The sequence below is a fragment of the Sceloporus occidentalis genome, unplaced genomic scaffold, assembly GCF_023333645.1.
Source record: "Sceloporus occidentalis isolate IW3139 unplaced genomic scaffold, rSceOcc1.0.p SCAF_1, whole genome shotgun sequence".
NCBI lineage: Eukaryota > Metazoa > Chordata > Lepidosauria > Squamata > Phrynosomatidae > Sceloporus > Sceloporus occidentalis.
Window position 1 is genome coordinate 125,583,152 of NW_028316981.1, and position 17,449 is coordinate 125,600,600.

The following is a 17,449-nucleotide window of genomic DNA, read 5'->3' on the forward strand; positions in this document are numbered from 1 at the left end:
AGAACAGCTGTGCAAAGACTGGGAAATGATTTGCTGGAGGTGGTTAGAGATTCTTGTGTTTTTCTCTCCTACCTTCCAAGAAGAAACACGAGGCCTTTCTACATGCCATGCAGAAAAGCTCCACTCACTAGCTCCCAGTTTTGATTCTCTTTTTTAAAAAAACCTTTTCTAGCTATTATAAAAAATATTTTACATTTTAAAAATTATATTCTGTATTCACTATAATGATCATTATACTTTGAGCATTCAGAGAGTTGGCTTGTAACGTTTCCAAATAATTATGTACATAAATAAAAGAAATTCAGTATTTTTACACGTGAAAAATGTTATAGATTCTATTTAACAAGGCAGTGATAAACAGAAACTATCATCTACATTTCTTCTGCTCACAAACAGAAGCAAATGATGATAAATTCTGGTTGAGATATTTTCCTAACAGTAGTGATGACGACAACTGAATCCCATCAGTAACAGGTACTATGGAGGATTCCCCCCTCCCCGCCAAGAAATGGATGATTACCTAACCATATGGCAAGCACACATAAACTGTTTGTAAACTACATACACGTCAGCGTCAATTAACTCTGGCTCAGTCTGTGTTAGCAACAGCGTCACTTCTTTTAAACTCGTCATAGCAGCTTCTCTCACCCTGTTAAAAATAAGGATACAAAGCAAGTTGCCATTGTTAACTTGGAGACTCATGCAGATAAGCTAGAGTCACAGTACATCTCTGATCTGAACACAATACCTCTGTGTATATATGTGTATGCATGCACACGTGACACTGCTATCGCAAGCACATCCTAGTCAGGAGAACACATACATTCTGGAACATTGAAAACTTGTTCCCTGTCACTGGTTGCCCTATTTAATACCTCTCTAGCTTTTGGTATTTCCCCCTGGCACTGTCTGGATGTTTCTACTGTTTTCAGCACAACCACAACATAAGGCTTTTGGAACAGATGGATCTCTCACGGTGATCACTCAAGCATGATACTAGACTCTCCCCTTCATGCCAGTCTCACAAATATGGCCTTGTTGTTGTGTGTCTACATACTATTTTTGACTTATGGCAACGAAATCTATCATAGGGTCTTCTTGGCAAGTGTATTGGGGGGTGCCATTGCTGTCCTCTGAAGATGAGTGTTGTCTTGCCCAAGGTCACCCAGTATTATTATGCTTGAGCGGGTAATCGAACCCTGATCTCTAGAGTAATAGACAATGGTGGTGATGCCTAGTATATAGCGGGAATTAGTCCTGTGCTTTGATGAAGTGTTAAAAAGCAATTCCAACTAGTTTTATTAACAGTGAAAAAGTTAATGTTAACTGTCCAAGTTGCTGAAAGACACAGACTGCAAGAATGATTTCACAAACATGCTGGGAAAAAAGGATCTGGTGAGCACTTTCTCTGAAATGTTGTTACACAAGAGCCGTCACAGCAACATGTTCCTTTCCAAGACAGTTACATTATTCACTTTGAAAAGATCTACATGCATCTCACCAAGGCAGAAAGCACTTTGTACTTCTGTTCAAAGGTCAAAAAAAGGTGAAAGAATGTGAACTTTTAAAAGCAGTGGACCAGTACTTTGATCAAAATCAGACAACTGTGGTAAAATATAAAACTCTATCATAGCAGTTAGGTGAACATTCATCAGACGATACTTTTTCCTCTTTTCATGTTACTATTAAAGTATTCATATTTAACACCTGCAGACAGTTTGGACAAGTCCCAGCAAACAACCTGTCAAAAGGAATGTTAAGTTTGCATATGGAAAGTACAGTTGGTTAGCTTTCCCACGAATCTTTAAAAAAAAAAATTCACATTTACAAATGCAATTCTTTCCTATACCTTTTGGATAGGCACAATGCCCCTCCCTAAAAAAGACGTATTAAGTAAAAAAAATTCTAAAAAGCCACCAGCCAGATGGAGATGGCTCTCCAGTTCCAACTTTTTTGTGTTATTATATTCTTGCAGAGTGTCTTTATGAACCATGTGCTTTTATCCTTACTGTATGTTCTTAAACAATTTTACGCTGTTTTAAATTAATATGGTAGCTTATTTTTCTTAACCTTTATATCATCAGGTTTTTAGCTGTATCTCATTTATAAGCTTGTTGTAAGCTGCATCGGGTCCCATGAACAGCAGGATACAAACAAAGCAGAACAAACAGAACAACTATTAGTGTCCTTAATGAAATAAATTTAGATAATTATCTGAATTGTGGTTTTGGACTCTAGATAACTATTTTCAATCACTGCTATGATGACCTCTACTACCATCACCAACTACAGCAAATTCATCAACTGATGAGCAAGGGGACTGCAAAGTTTGCCTGCTTAACATCTAAGAATGGGTATCATTATGCCCTTTTACAGGCTTGAAGATAAACCTGGAAAAATATTGCTTTCTGCCCCTAAGCCCTAAGGCTATCACGGTGGCTTCTTCTGGATTTGTGGGTAAAAACTGGAGCAAACAAATTTCATCCCTTGATTTCACAACTCTGAGACCTAAATCCATTGGGCTAGTTAGTGGTGAAGGCTTTGGTTTAAGTTTCTGCATACATTCATAGATTTTCTTTCCTCCCTTCTTTCTCAGTGTGCAGAGGGGAAATGTGGCCCTCCAGATGCAGTTGGACTGCAACTTCCATCTTTTCTAACCACTGGCTCTGCTGGCTGGGGTTAATGGCAGTCCAATCATACCTGCAAAGCCACAGGTTTCCCAATCCCTGCCTTAGGGTTTGTAGAAACAGTAGAGACAGTTAACCCCTCATGTGTTCTTTAATAGGCATCAAGGCCTCTTCATAAGAGATTACAACAGATACTCCATCTAATGATACAATTGCACCCTCTGCTGTTCTGTCATCAAAATGGAATTGCAAAGCAAGCGCTCTCTTTTGGGACTGAGGTGTAACTAATGAAAGTTTAGAATCAAAACTACAGTAAGGAATAAAAGGTCAAGACACTTAAAACTGTTTATATCAAAAAGAGATACTATTTTTTTAAAAAAACGGAATTTAATAAAGTTTTACACTGGTATGTCAGCAACTTAAAAGAAGTTTCCATCTTCCCATGCTGTTTGTTTTTTATTTTACGACATTTTAAATAAGTGTATTCTTTTAGTTTTCTGTGATCCACCCAGAATACCACTGCTATTTAGTAGGCTAAAATATAATAAATGCTTATTAATATACAATTTATAATGGAAAAATTACAAGAACTGGTAGCTGGGTTGTAAACCACTTAATACAGATATGATTTAATTTTTCATCAACTTTACTGCTTAACTTGCTTTCCCCTAAGTCCTTGTTTTGGCAAAGCTGAACTGCATCATCTTTAGGTGCTTCTGTTGTGAAATGTGCTAGTGAAACACTGTTTCTTGTAATTTTTACTGGGTGCTTCTTCTGAACCCTATTCTCTTTTTGCTTCACAACCTAAAGTGTGACTTAATCTATGAAGATGAAGTACTGTACCATGCTCCAACATCACCACGACTGTCTGTGGTGTAGTCATTCAGTCCATTCAGCAACATGTCGTATATCTGTGCAATATTATTTTTGCACACATATTCAGTTGGTGACCCTTCTCTTTTCGCGCCAACTGTTAAGCAAACTCTGGAGAAAGAACAAATACATATACACAAAATGACCAATATGTCTGTAGAATCATAGCACAGTTTAAGATTCACTAACAAAAAAACCAAACTCTGCTTAACACTTTCATGAATGATTCACTATTATAGTTGATAAGTCAAAATGGATAGAAAAAGCATCTTCTACTGAGGCTATTACAAAAACAGCAGAACAAAAAGTGATTGAGCCCAGTGAATTCTAATTCTACACCTGAACTGTAGAATTAACTAGTGATTAAAGAGGGAGAGATACCAATTGATTTCATGTTCCTGTAGCCAAGATCCTGTCATAGCTATTAGTCCTGGAGACAAGCACAGGATTCAACTGGGAATTAAATATGAAGTCAGTCTACGTGCAGCTCAGCTTGGTGCCATACGACAATTTGCTCAGATTAAGGAATCAAGTCAGAGATAGTCACTTTACCCAGAAAGGTGACAGTGTACTGGCCCTTTGCATCATATTAGCACATCCTTTGGCCATCAAGCTTTTATTCTGCTTGCAAGCTGCCAGGGGTTCTGCAGAGATTAAAGTTTCTGGGCCCAAAGTTGATGGTTCAAGATTCTGCACAGATCCATTGTTATGCTAAATGTGCTGTGATGTCCAGCCAGGACTGTTTGAATCTCCCCCTACATTTCCTTTCATATTGGTTCAGGCCATGGTATGTTTTAGTGTAGGAAATGTTCATTGTATTAGTTGTGGGAGGAGCTGTAGGATCCCCTGCATTTTCCCAGGTTTGGTTTGCCCCTTCCCAGCATGCTCTGTTTCAGCTGGAGGCTTTTAGTTTGAGGCAGTCTTTGCTGTGAGCTGGCAAAGCTGTCTTTTCGTGGCAAACAGGCCAAGACAACCGGAAAGGGCCTTTCTTACACGTTAGCCATTCAGTTACCAGGAACTAGTTAGCCAATTTAGTTACCAGAAACAAGTCAGCAAAATTAGTTACCTACATCAAGTCAAAGAATTCAGGAGCTGAAAGACCCTGCACCAGCTCCATTGAGAGAGGAGATCAAACCAAGATCAGACCCAGAAAGATGACACCCTGAAGATTGCTGAAAGTCTGTAAAGTATCTTTTATTTCAAGTTATTTAGAGCTGGGGAGGAGAAAACTCTTTATTTTTGTTCTTTACATTAAACTTCACCCTTTTTTGAACTTTGCATTCAGCTTCAGAGCCTTTTTGGGTAAAAGAGTTTGATTTCACCAGGGTACCGGCATTGTACACCCAAACCTGCCACCACCTTTAGTTGGGTGTGTCTTCACATGTGCCAAGTGGCATATGGCCTGCTATGCTGCAGACCTCTCTTGTGCATTACACCAATTAATATGTTGTTTAATCCATACAAAACTTACTGGCATTTGTCAATAAGCAGAAATTCAACAGTGTGTTACTAGTTACAATACACCCCTGCTTTGCACTCCTTATAAAGACACATATAATTATACAGGTAAAGGATGGGGGAAATTAGTTAAAAAATAATAATACTAAGGAAACTATGCAGGAAAGTCCCCTGGCACCTGAACAGGATAATAACCTTGTGAAAATTAAAAAATAAATAAATAAAATACAGGCATGCAACTTCAACAGCACACGTTTACACAAATAAATGCAAAATGATGCCACTAAGAGTTCTATCACTATACAAATGCAATATACAAACTCTGCTAATAAAATAAATAAAGACTAATACCACTTCATAAAGATCTCAGAAGAATTAAAAATATTCTCTCACTGTACAATGAACATTATGGAGAGAAAAAATCAGCTAAACTTAAAAGCACCATGGTCTTATTTCAGAATTGCAATCATTGCATTGTATGTACCATATAAAAAACACCACTGGATGGAGCCTTAAAAAGAAAATGAACATATTGTATGTACTCATGTATAAGTCTAGAAATTATAGACAAAAAATTGACCCTAAAACCCTGGGTTGACTTATCCACAGGTCAGTGTACTTACTGTACTTTAACACACACACACACACGGAGCCATCCCCTTTCAATGATTAGAGTGGTAAAAGGCATGAGCTTAGTCCATCCTGGGAGCACCAAAAAGAAGCATGGATCCCCTCTACTCTCTCACCCATTCAGCCTATAGGATGAACACAAACAGTTATGCATACCAGAATTTTCTAAGTTCTCTGGTATCATTTTCCTTTGTATCATCCTTTACATCCTTTGTTACATGCCCCTAAATTTTACCCATGACTTATCCATGGGTCATATCAAAATCCATAATTTTGGCCCCAAAACCTGCCCTCGACTTATACATGGGGTCGACTTATAGTCAAGTATATACGGTATCTCTTTTTTGATAGGCCGTGCTTTTAAATTTGACAGTGAAGAAATAAATAAAATGAAGGCACACGTAAAACAAACTGTACAGCATACTTTGCAATAGCTTTTAATCCATCTCTTCTGGATTCAGCAAAGCTCACAGTTTCAGGGGAAATTGAAGTGACTCTCTTCAAACCTTCTAAAACCTGGAAGAAAACAGAAAAAAATGTTTTGCATTACAGTGCACCCGCACCATACGCAGGCACGCTATATGCGGCTTCCTGCTTATGCGGAAGCCACCTGACAATATAAACAATGGTGTGTGTGCCCATGGTGCATGCGCCACACCACCGCCATGTGCACGCACTCCATAGTTTCCTATGGGGCGTGAGCATACGTGGATTTTCCCTTACACAAGGGGTTCCAGAACGGGGTGTATATTCTTTGCTCTATATTAAGGTTTTTTTGTGATGATATCTTTGGGCAGGAAAACAACAGAAGGTATAGTTGCTGGGAGGACCAGGTTGCAGAGTAAAAATGGTAGATGTGAGGGAATAAATACTCCATAAGCTGCACACAAATGCTGTATTAAAAGTCTGGTTTTATTAACAAGCATCCAGTTCCAGCCTACATTTATCATCTATCTGTGTGAGAGGTTAGCATGCCAAGTTATCTAATACAAACATCTTTGTACTGTTCTACTACAGTCAGCCCTCCACCTTTGTGCTATTGAAATTTGTGGATTTGATTAATTTGTTCTCTCTTGCAATCTTTAGCTCCTCCAGCATGACTCTTGTGGCCAATTTTCACCAGAGGTTGTCCTGAAGGACCTAGAGAGAACACTTCTCTAGACATCTATAGGTCTTTCCAGCACAATTCTATGCTTAACTTCAGTAGATGTTGACCATAGAGTTGAACTGGAAGACCTAGAGATTCCTAGGTAGGTGTTCTTTCAGGTAAAAAAAATAGTGCTTTTTATTTACAATTTTTCCACTTTCACAGCAAATGTGGAAGGAATACTGTTTTGACCCAGACCTTATTAGATGCTGGTGGAGTGTTAAGTTCCACCAGAATATGGCCCAGTACACACCGGCCAAAAGCGGCATGGCACCACCGATACTAGGGTTCCAGAGTGCACAGCATCCGCATGCTCCGTAACCCTAGCACGTGATGGCAGCAGCATCATGGCGGCCTCCCATCAATACGGGGGCCGCCATGATGCCGCTGCTGCCATACAGCAACCAAACATCGCTAGCAGGAAGTGGCATCATGGCAGTGCCCCTTCCTGCTTCCGATGTCGCAGAAAAGAAGCCCCTCTAGGGGATGCTGCAGCACAGACACAGGGTAAAGACGGGCAGCACAAAGCCGTCCATCTGTACTGCCCCTATCTTTGCTGGATGTCTGTAGTGTGAAAGCTGATCTTTTTAAATCAGCTGCACAATGGCAGCTGAATAGCAGCATGGAATATCCACTGGCCAATCACTGTGTATTGGAAGGCAAAGCAGTGGCTAAGTGTTTTATGGCTGCCACTGAGCATCTGGGGGAGGGGGAGGCATTGTATCAACATCATCATTACTACTACTACTACTATAAAAACCCTATATGGCTGAGGTCCAGGTTACTTGAAGGATTATATTCTCTCTTATGAACCTGCTCATGTTTTGATACATTATGGGGAGGCTCTTCTCTCTGTCCCAACACCCTTACAGATCCATCTGCTGAGAATATGAGAGATAGCCTTCTCAGTGATTGCTCCCAAACTCTGGGATGCCTTTCCTAGTGAGACTAAACTACCATTCTCCTTGCTATCTTTTGACAAGTAGGTGAAGACCTTTTTGTTTCGATATACATTTGAGGACTGATTTCTTAGGAAGGGTAATGGACCTTGCATAATGTGCTGGATTTGTTGCTTTATTTTTAATGTTTTGTTTGTTGGTTGGTTGGTAGATTTTAATTATTTCATAGGCCTGAAACAGACAGGCAGGAAAGTGCAGCTTCTGACTTCTTTGGGGGTGGGGTGTGCAGATAATACACACCCCTAGGACAGCTGGAAGCTGCGTGGAGAGTGCACCCGGCTGGGAAAACTAGCTGCTAAAACAGCGGGAAAGTCCACTCTTTGCTGGTGTCCTGTTGAGCACTGCAGCGGCAGCCTGGATTGAGATCAGTACCATGCAGTCACCATGGTCCCACACCGACTAGGGTGGGAGCAGCCTCTGGCCTGTCTGCATGACCACATAGTTTACATTTTATGTAAAATTTTTGTATGTTGTGCATTTATAGCTATGTTTAACTGTTGTAAGATGCCTTGGTATAACTGGGGTTATGCCAATGTAAGTCAGTAAACGGATTATAGCCTACATATCCCCAGTAAGGATAATATGTCTATAAGAAAAGATGGAAAAACTGTCTCTTTTCATTCAGCTGCTACTTTCCCACAGCATACCTCTTTCAAAAGTTGTATCTATACATGGCCAGTTATACTTGATAGTTGCAGTTACAGTGGGCCCCTGGTTTCCACTAAGGTTTGGTTTCAGGACCCCTGTGGATACCAAAATCCAGGGACGCTCAAGTCCCATTAAATACAATGACACAGTAAAATGGTGTCCCTTATATGAAATGTAAAAAGAAGGTTTGCTTTTTGGAATTTATATTTTTGGAATATTTTCAAGCTGTGGATGGTTGAATCTGTGGATAAAGAATCCGTAGATATGAACAGCTGACTTTACTATACTTTCCTACTTGACGATTTTCTCTTTGACCTTCTGCTGATGCATCTCATAAATGTGACTATGCAGTTATCCATAAGAAATCACATACTGAAAAAGTTTTCAGCTTCCCTTACCACAGAAGGAAACTACATACATCCCTGTGTAATTCAGCACTGGATATTCCAGAGTTAATGGAGGACAATACATTACCAGGGAAAACCAATCCTCTCATCAACCAGGTGATAATGATTTGCTATTTTCCTCTATGTTTCTACCCACAAGCCAGGCATGTGTAAGCATGCCTACAGTTATCCTGAGAAAGATGTGAATGTCTTCTGACAAGTCAAAGATTGCTAATCTTATGTGTTTTATGCAAATAAAAATACAGATATTTTATTATAAAACACTGACAGAACAAATATATATTTAATTAATCAGAAATTTAATTCAGAAACATTCATTTAAACATTTAGAAAAGTGTTAACGTTCCATCTAACACCTGCATTCTATCTTACCTCCTGGAATTTGCCTTTTAGAAGCAACTTAGGAAGAGCACCCAAGGCTAGAGAAAAGCCACACCGAATCATTTCCTCATGGCTTTGCAGGCCTGAAATGTATTGCTTCACCAGTTCATCTAGAAAAACACAACAGTCATCGTTTGTTAATTGGAACTCAACAGAAGAGGACAAGGAAGATAGGTGATTGCTATGCAGCTCTAAAACATTTGTATTAGCATAAAATATTTCCAAAGGCAGTGAAAAATGTTGACTTCAAAGTGGTGAAAATATTCTTTATACAATGATTCTACTCTTAGTTATTCAAAATATTTACTATAGCAATGTTTTATTAATAAAGCAGCACAACATACTCAAACATGATTGCATTGGTCTATTTTTCTTTTGTGTGGCATCCTTTGGCAACTGTATTGCAGAATGTGTTTAAAAGCATTAAAGGATATAAATCCACTGACTGTTGAAGAAAAACTTCTTTAAAAATGTGAATTCTGCTACCCAAATGATTTCTGGGCACTTACACAAATTTAAATGTTTTTGCCTCTGAGTACTTTATGCTATCTTCTTTTTGAAAGAGAACCAAAGAATTGGTTACAATACTTTATGTATAGTTTGGTTCAATGAAACAGAAATATAACAGTATTTGTAATTAAAGTTTTGTATGATATTAAAAAACAAAGCCAAGTAAATCAGAAATATTCTCTCTAATTTTCAGTGTTGAGCATAACTTAAATAGTATGACTACATCAGAAAACTAGTTCTCCAACAAAAAGATAAAAGCCTTTAAAAATGAGGCCCCAAAACAACAGCAGAGAAGGACAGAGATGAAACAAAACAATAGAAAAGGAGAAGACAGAGTTAGAGCCTTATCGTATGTCAAAAATAAGCCAACATACAGTGAGAGAGAAGAGCCTTTCTGCTAACCTCTCCACATGACACCACAGCACTTCCATTCTCCTTCCAGAGGGAGACTGTCATAAAAGCATGCCCTTTGCCAAATGGATTTTTCCAACACAACAAAAGACATGTTTTTATGACCATCCCCACTGGGAAGAAGATCTGCGACAGCATGCAGTTAGGTGAGGAGAAAGCCCCTTCGCTCTCACTGCATGTCAGGTTACTTTTGACATCTGATAAGGCTGTTAGTCCACTAGAAACACAAAGGGCCACCTATTTTGATTAAAAGAACTTCCGCAACAACAAAATCACAAGTATTGTGTCTTTAGTCTGTCTGAGAGCAGCTTCTAATGACCCTTGGATCAGAACTTTCAAGGAGTTAATTCTTCAAGCATCCCTATCCCATTCCTGCCTATATGTTGTGTGCATTAACAGCAAAGACAATAAACTGCAACAGCATCTATTTTAATTTCAAATAAATTTTTAGCACTTGGTACACAATGAAGAAGTGGCAGAAAAGCAATCAAAAGTTATATTTCAAAAATATCCAACAATGGCTATGGGACTATAACATAGCAGGCACTCTTGGGAATGTAAACATGAAACTGCGGTATGGTGCCCAAAGTCTACACAGTATTAATTTAACATAATTAATGGCTACAAGCTGAAAGAAATGTTGGGAGGGGGAGAAAACCACTGAAATAGATTAAGTAAAAACAAAAGTGAAACTGCAGGCAAGAGGAAGCAGAAAAGCATATAGAAAATTATCATTAAACAGAAGAGAGAAACAGAATTATAATCTTCACTTGTAATGCCTTCAGCGTGGAAGTGTAAACTAGGTCTTCAGTCTATGGTCAAGTCCCAAATGATCAACCTCTGTAGCTTGACTATCAATTCTGACTGCATACCAGAACTAAGTGTATTTTTGTTTGTTATTATTGTTGTTGTTTTGGGATTTTTTGGTATCTGCTTGCTGAGGAGGTATAGGTCTTTATTCCTTGGTGGGAAGAGACAATGTAAATCCAAATTAAAGGAAATTGGCTGGGAGGCTCCATCCACCTTGCAATCCCATTCTAACTAAGCTTTCATTTTTTCTAGTTTTCACCCCACCCACTTTTAATTCCTGTTTTCTATTTCGGGGGGGGGGGGGGGGGATCAACTCACATGGACCACACTACATTAAATGCTCCAAGAGATGTGGCTATAAGTCATCAAAATGCTGACATCTGCTGGGTTCTGTATCTGCCATCTGCCATCCTTTTATTCTGTTCCTATACTATTATTAAATCTGTTTATAATGAGATCTCTTAGCTGCTACAGCAAATCATTCTGTATTGCTATTAAAGTTGCATCTTTGCATTGTAGAGTTTAAAGATGTGGAAGAAAAGCAATTAATTCAAGTGGCAATGGGAGATTTACTAGAGACATTACAAACAACATTGTCCCATACATGTGCAAATAAGAATTCTTTCATTTCTCCAAGGCATTTCTCCAGAAGGAACAGGCAATGTACATTAAGTAGCCATCTCCAATTAAATGCTTCTTAATAGCCTACATAACAGGGCTGGGTCCTGAGAAGCTGCTAACCAGCAAGGTGTTATTTAATTTAGGCTAGTTTTGCTTTTGCTGGAATTTTTCTAGCTAGCAAGGTCATCATAAGTTATCCCTTAATGAAGACAAGAGACAAACCTTGTGAATCATTACCTTGTTGAGCTGGATTTGCACTTCCCTCTCCAGTGCAATAATATTCATTACACAAAGCAGCTAAAGCAGAGACTGCTGATTCCTAAGGCAAAGACAAAAGCAAAATTTGAAAAACATAAAAATCTCACCCTTTCAAATTGCCACCCTAAAGGAGCAAACAGTTCAGTTGTAGAAAAACCCAACAGATAATCCCTAAGGCTTGTTCTGGCATGTACTTAGGGCTGGATTCACACAAACACCATGTGTCATCAAGTAACCCATTAATCTTGAAAAGAACCTTCCAAACATCTTAGAACAATGTGCTACAAAGAGTTGTAAGAATCATGTGTACTGAACATTCATATGATTCTTAAAATTGCCTACACTAGTCAATTGTTTCACTTTAGAAACTACAAACAGGCCTAATTACTAACCACCCTGGCTGTACTATCAATTTGGTATCAGATTTGAGAATAACACAAACAAAAATCTGCTGATGAATATTTTTTAAACTCTTGATATCACTGCATTTACACCAGACTTATAAAAATAGATTTAATGTAATTTAATTTTAGTAGATTTAAGCTAAGGGCCCAAACAAAATAGCACTTCTTTGATACTTATTCAACTTATTACAAAGAAAGATAGTTTTGCACACAGATAGATGTAATGTGTACATAATACCTCCCATACTACTTTCAAAGCTATGACCATAACAGAGGCAGATTTTAAGCAAAAATCCATACACATATGATGATCCTACACAGAACAGCACATGGGAGCATGTGGTATTATGGGCAGGACTCATTAGGTTGGGATATGGCAGCTTCCCAAATATATATCATACTTGATACAAGCTGTAGAACAGGGGTCGGCAACCTCCGGCCCGTGGGACGGATGCGGCCCGCGGAGGCCTGCCGACCAGCCCCTGGCTGCTGTTGCCGCTGCTGCCGCCGCCACCGCCCATCACGGCTTTTCGCCGCTCTGGGCGCCGCCATTTTGGGCGGCAAAATGGCGGCGAAATCTCACGCGACCTTCCCCGAGGTCACGTGAGACTTCACCGCCATTTTTTCACCCAAAATGGCGGGGAAGGTCGCGTGAGACTTTGCCACCATTTTGCTGCCCAGAGCGGCGAAAAGCCACGGTGGCAGCGGCGGCGGGCCTCTAGGAGGCCCGCTGCCGTCGCTGGGGCCCTCCAGGAGGGCTCAGACGGCGGTAGGGGGCCTCTGGGAGGCCTTTTGCCGTTGCTGGGGCCCTCCAGGAGGGCTCTGACGATGGCAGGGGGCCTCTGGGGGGCCCTTTGCCGTCGCTGGGGCCCTCCATGACGGCTCCGACAGTGGCAGGGGGCCTCTGGGAGGCCCGGTGCCGTCGCTGGGGCCCTCCAGGGGGCCCTCCAGTGCTGGCAGCCCCCACCAGGTTTTTTGCCAGTCTCTGACGGGGCCTGGGGCCCCGTCAGGGGCCAGCAAAGATGGGAAGGCCTGGTCCCTGGAGGGTGGAAGCTCCGCCCCTGGCGCACGGCCCCGCCCCTGGAGGGTGGAAGCTCCACCCCCGGCACGCGGCCCCGCCCCGGAGGGTGGAAGCTCCACCCCCCGGCACGTGGCCCCGCCCCAGAGGGTTGAAGCTCCACCCCCGGCTTCGGCCCCCCAGTTGCCTGAGGGACAGCAACCCGGCCCCCGGCTCAAAAAGGTTGCCTACCCCTGCTGTAGAACTTATTGGTACTATTCATCACTCCCACATATGTAAGTGAAACCAGTGGCCGTATTTATTGAACTGAGGAAAACTATTTTATACTCAACAGACAATGCCCAAGCTCCAAAAGTGACCATCCATTGGATCCCACTGCTTCTGCCAGAATCATTAGTCTCTCCTCTCTAATGTAGTACCCTCACCTCCCAAGTATCCTAAAAGCTTGCTCAGGGTGGTTGAGAAACCCTTTGGAGCAGCATTTGAAAAAACAGAGTGCTATATAGTTAGAACAAGGGATGAAATTCTATTGTCATTGCATACTTAGTACATTTTTTAGCTCTACAAGTATATTATAGGCTGCTACCACCAGATAAATCTGGGCTAAAATATCCAGACTTCTTGGGAAGAATTGATTTATCACCAAGAAGTAAATTTACAGGAAATATCGACTGAATATCAAATATTCAAAAATTTTAGCTACAATTCTCATGGTTTAAGAACCTGCTTTATTTAATAAGATTTGCTATAGTCTCTCCATCATAGGCCTCTTTGGCAGAATTCAAGAACTAGAACATTTGAATAGTTTTCAATGACTGTTCTATTTAAGTTATATTGATTTATTCATTGGGGTATAAAATTATTTCATATCTATCATGACAGCTCCCTGTCCTTTCACAAATACTGTATACTCCATTTCTATCCACCTACCATATATGCCAAAATGCTCTTTAGACCTATGAAGTATTCTGCCCATGTCATGTACGGACATGAGAAGGAGTCTTGTATTCTGCAATATGCAATAATACCTTTTTTAAAAAATGACAATCAGGGAGTGTTGCACTTTGTAGTCTTATTAGCGTTCAGCTCTAAAAAAAGTGACTTTACTAAGCTTCTTGCTGAACCAATGCCAACTTGCAAAGTATGGGTTTGAAGCATCCACTGAAGTGTGCATGAAGTAACCAGATGAACCTCATAAATTTGTATTTAACATCAAAATTCAACTGACGTATTCAATAGGGCATGGAAACTGAAGAAATGTATTCGTCACCACCATTTTTTCTCCATGTTTTAACTGAGCACCCATCATTTTTTTTATCAACACAGCAAATAATGCAAAATCACTGAAGACCTGTTCAAGAACTCAAGGTAATCAAATATATAAGAGTGATGCTGGATTGGACCAATGTCTTATTCAGTCCAGCATTTTCTTCCCATTGCAGTTCAACCCAATGACTCAATGAGAATCTCTTAAGCAGAGCATGAGCACAACAGCACCTGCTTGTTTGTATTGCTCAGCAACTGACATACAGAGGCAAACTGCCACCAACACTGAAAGTTAATACCTAGTTGGCGTGACTATTAACAACCTTGTCCTCTTAGAGATACTTTTTCCTGGTTCCCTTTAAAGAACAGCTGTAGTAGCAGATGCCATGTTTTTGATTAAGCAGTGTGTAAAGAATCACTTCCTGTTCTGTTCTGTATCTTCCTCCAATTAGGTTTGATGACACAATGTTCTACTACCGAGAGGGTAAAATACTCCACATATCTACTTTCTTCACTCCATGTATAATTTTATGTACCTCTATCATGCCCCTTTCCTTTTTGTCCTAACAGAATTGACAAAATTGTTGCTCCTGATCATTTTGTTTTCCCCTTTCCTGCACCTTTTCTAACTTTAAAATATTCTGTTACATTCTTGACAGCATGAGTGGTTCAGAAATGAAACCAATTGCCTAGAGAGATTGTGAGATCTACTTCTCTGACCTCTTCAAAAAGAGGCTCTACTGCTAGCTGTTGGGATGTTTCAGCTGGAAATCATGCATTGAGCAGGGGGTTGGACTCCATGGCCCATGAGGTCCCTTCTATCTCTTGGCTTCTATGATTCCTTTAACACTATATGATTACAGTACATGATTTCATTTTAACTGCCAATGGCTGCATCCTACAAAATCCTGGGGTTTGTAGTTCAGTGAGGCAGTAGAAGAGCATTCTGGCTGAATATCCCAAATGCCCCTCCCTAAACTACCAGTCCAGGATTCCAAAGGATGAAGCCATGGTAATTAAAATGGAATCATACCATTATAACTGTACCGTGTGAGAAGGCTTCTCAGAGGTGCAGTGAATACAACTGTACATAGTAACATCACAGATTTATGTAAATCATGTGAGCCCTCAAAAGTTGTTGAACTTCCATTTTCAACAGCCCTAGTCATCATAACTAACTGTGAAGGATGCTGGAAGCTGTAATCAAACATCTGGAGGGACACATTACTCCCACCTCAATATAAAGACATTAAGGTGTTGGCAGTTTTATTTTCAGTTCCAATTATCTTCAGGATTGTGTGACTTTTTCCCAGCAACGGAAGATTGGGGCAGGTTTCACACCGCCATTTAGTACGTAATGAATATGTACTAGGGTTAGGAAGGGGCGGTGCTTCTGCACCCCCCTAACCCTAGTACGTATTCTGTACGTACAATATGGCAGCGGGCGTTCCACACGGCCGCCACCATATTTACGTATTGGAGGCTGTGCGTCCGCACATGTCGTGGCGTCTATGACGTCGCAAGTCCTCCCCTGGCGCCTCGCGACGTCATAGAGGCGCCACTTAAAGAAGCTCCATTTTGGAGCTTCTTTTTGGGTCCGTGCGGGAGCCGCGCGGTGTGGCTGCTGCGGCTCCCACACGGAGCAAGCGGCGGTCTGTAACTCACCTGGGTCAACATTTTAATGAAACTATTCACTACAATTCCATAGTGTCTTCCTTCATCAGTTACAAACAGAACAAGCCCCATTAGTGTGTTAAATTAGTATTTTTTGCCCTAATGTGCACCGTTTTACATTTGGCTACGGTGAACAATTCACACTTGCAAAACACTTGCAATTTTAATGCACATTTGCCCACTTTGGAGATTTTCTTTTGGAGTAATTTGCTGTCCCTATTTGCTTTATCCACTTTGGTATCTTCAGCTCACTGTTCACCCCTAACTCCAGGTCAATTTTAAAAAGTAGTAGTTCCAAGAGAGATCCTTGTGGGGAGTACACTGTTTACCTCTGTCATGTCAGATTCCATTTCATTCTCAGAGGTTGAATCTAATGTTGAGCTTTCCATGAGCCCCCTTGATTCCCGTAGTCCCAGCACTCCTGGAGATGCTAGACCAGACCCTTCAACTGTGGCAGTCTTGGAGTTAACTTCAGATGGGACCCTGAGGAACCTGCTGTACTCACGGAGTCAGACGAGGAGGCCAAGTATACACCCAGCCCAAGGGGGTTTCAGTGCCAAAAGGTACAGTACACGTACAGAAAGTTCCCATCAGTAAAGCTGTACACCTAAGAGACTTGACTATACCTTTGGATCACACTCATAACTAGAGTACTTTTTAAAGTCCAAACCACACTGCAGAAATAATCCAGTTTGAGACTTCTTTAACTGCCCTGGCTCAATGCTATTGAATTATGGGAACTGTAGCTTTGTGAGACATTTAGACTTGTAAATTGAGAGCTCTGGTGCCACAATAAACTACAGTACAATTCCCAGGATTGCCTAGCATTGAGACAGGGCAGTTAAAGTGGTCTCAAACTGGATTATTTCTGCAGTGTGCTTTGGGCCTATGTTTGACCTCAGAAAACTATACTGAGATGTAGGCATAAACCCCCACAATGCATTTATGAAAACATCATTTCATTGCAAAAACAAAACGAAACAAAAACCTAACATTTTACCTATTCTGCTCTCTGTAAGAAATCAAGCAATTAAAAAATATTTTGAGAGTAAACGGCAAAATATGACATAGATACGGTACCCTTCCTTTCCAATAAAAACACACATTAATAGAAATTAACTAACTGTACTTTTATTTGTTGCCTTGCATTGCTTGAAACAAGATGGAGACTTTGTAAGCTGTCATTTATTAGCCATTGCCAGCCATCTGGAAAGAAAGAAAGCACATCTGACAATCAACATGTGCATTTTCTATTTTAACCATTACATTACTTTTTAATGGATTAATATATTTTAATTTTTGTTCATAAAATTATTTCTATATTTACACATTTAAGTGCACATCTGT

At 40.4% G+C, this 17,449-nt stretch overlaps 1 protein-coding gene across 4 annotated transcripts in view; it reads right to left on the reverse strand.

Moving 5' to 3' along the window:
• The window catches only part of LOC149322093 (tubulin-specific chaperone D-like), a 174,061-nt gene that overhangs the window by 26,834 nt on the left and 129,778 nt on the right, over positions 1-17,449 (reverse strand). For all 4 annotated transcript variants that reach the window (XM_089534330.1, XM_089534340.1, XM_089534350.1 and 1 more), the window contains exons 27-32: positions 17,232-17,308; positions 11,720-11,801; positions 9,122-9,240; positions 6,013-6,104; positions 3,471-3,611; positions 566-649 (exon numbers count right to left, since the gene is read on the reverse strand). In XM_089534330.1, coding sequence (XP_089390456.1) covers positions 566-649; positions 3,471-3,611; positions 6,013-6,104; positions 9,122-9,240; positions 11,720-11,801; positions 17,232-17,308 — 595 coding nt within the window. The remainder of the gene's footprint in view (positions 1-565; positions 650-3,470; positions 3,612-6,012; positions 6,105-9,121; positions 9,241-11,719; positions 11,802-17,231; positions 17,309-17,449) is intronic.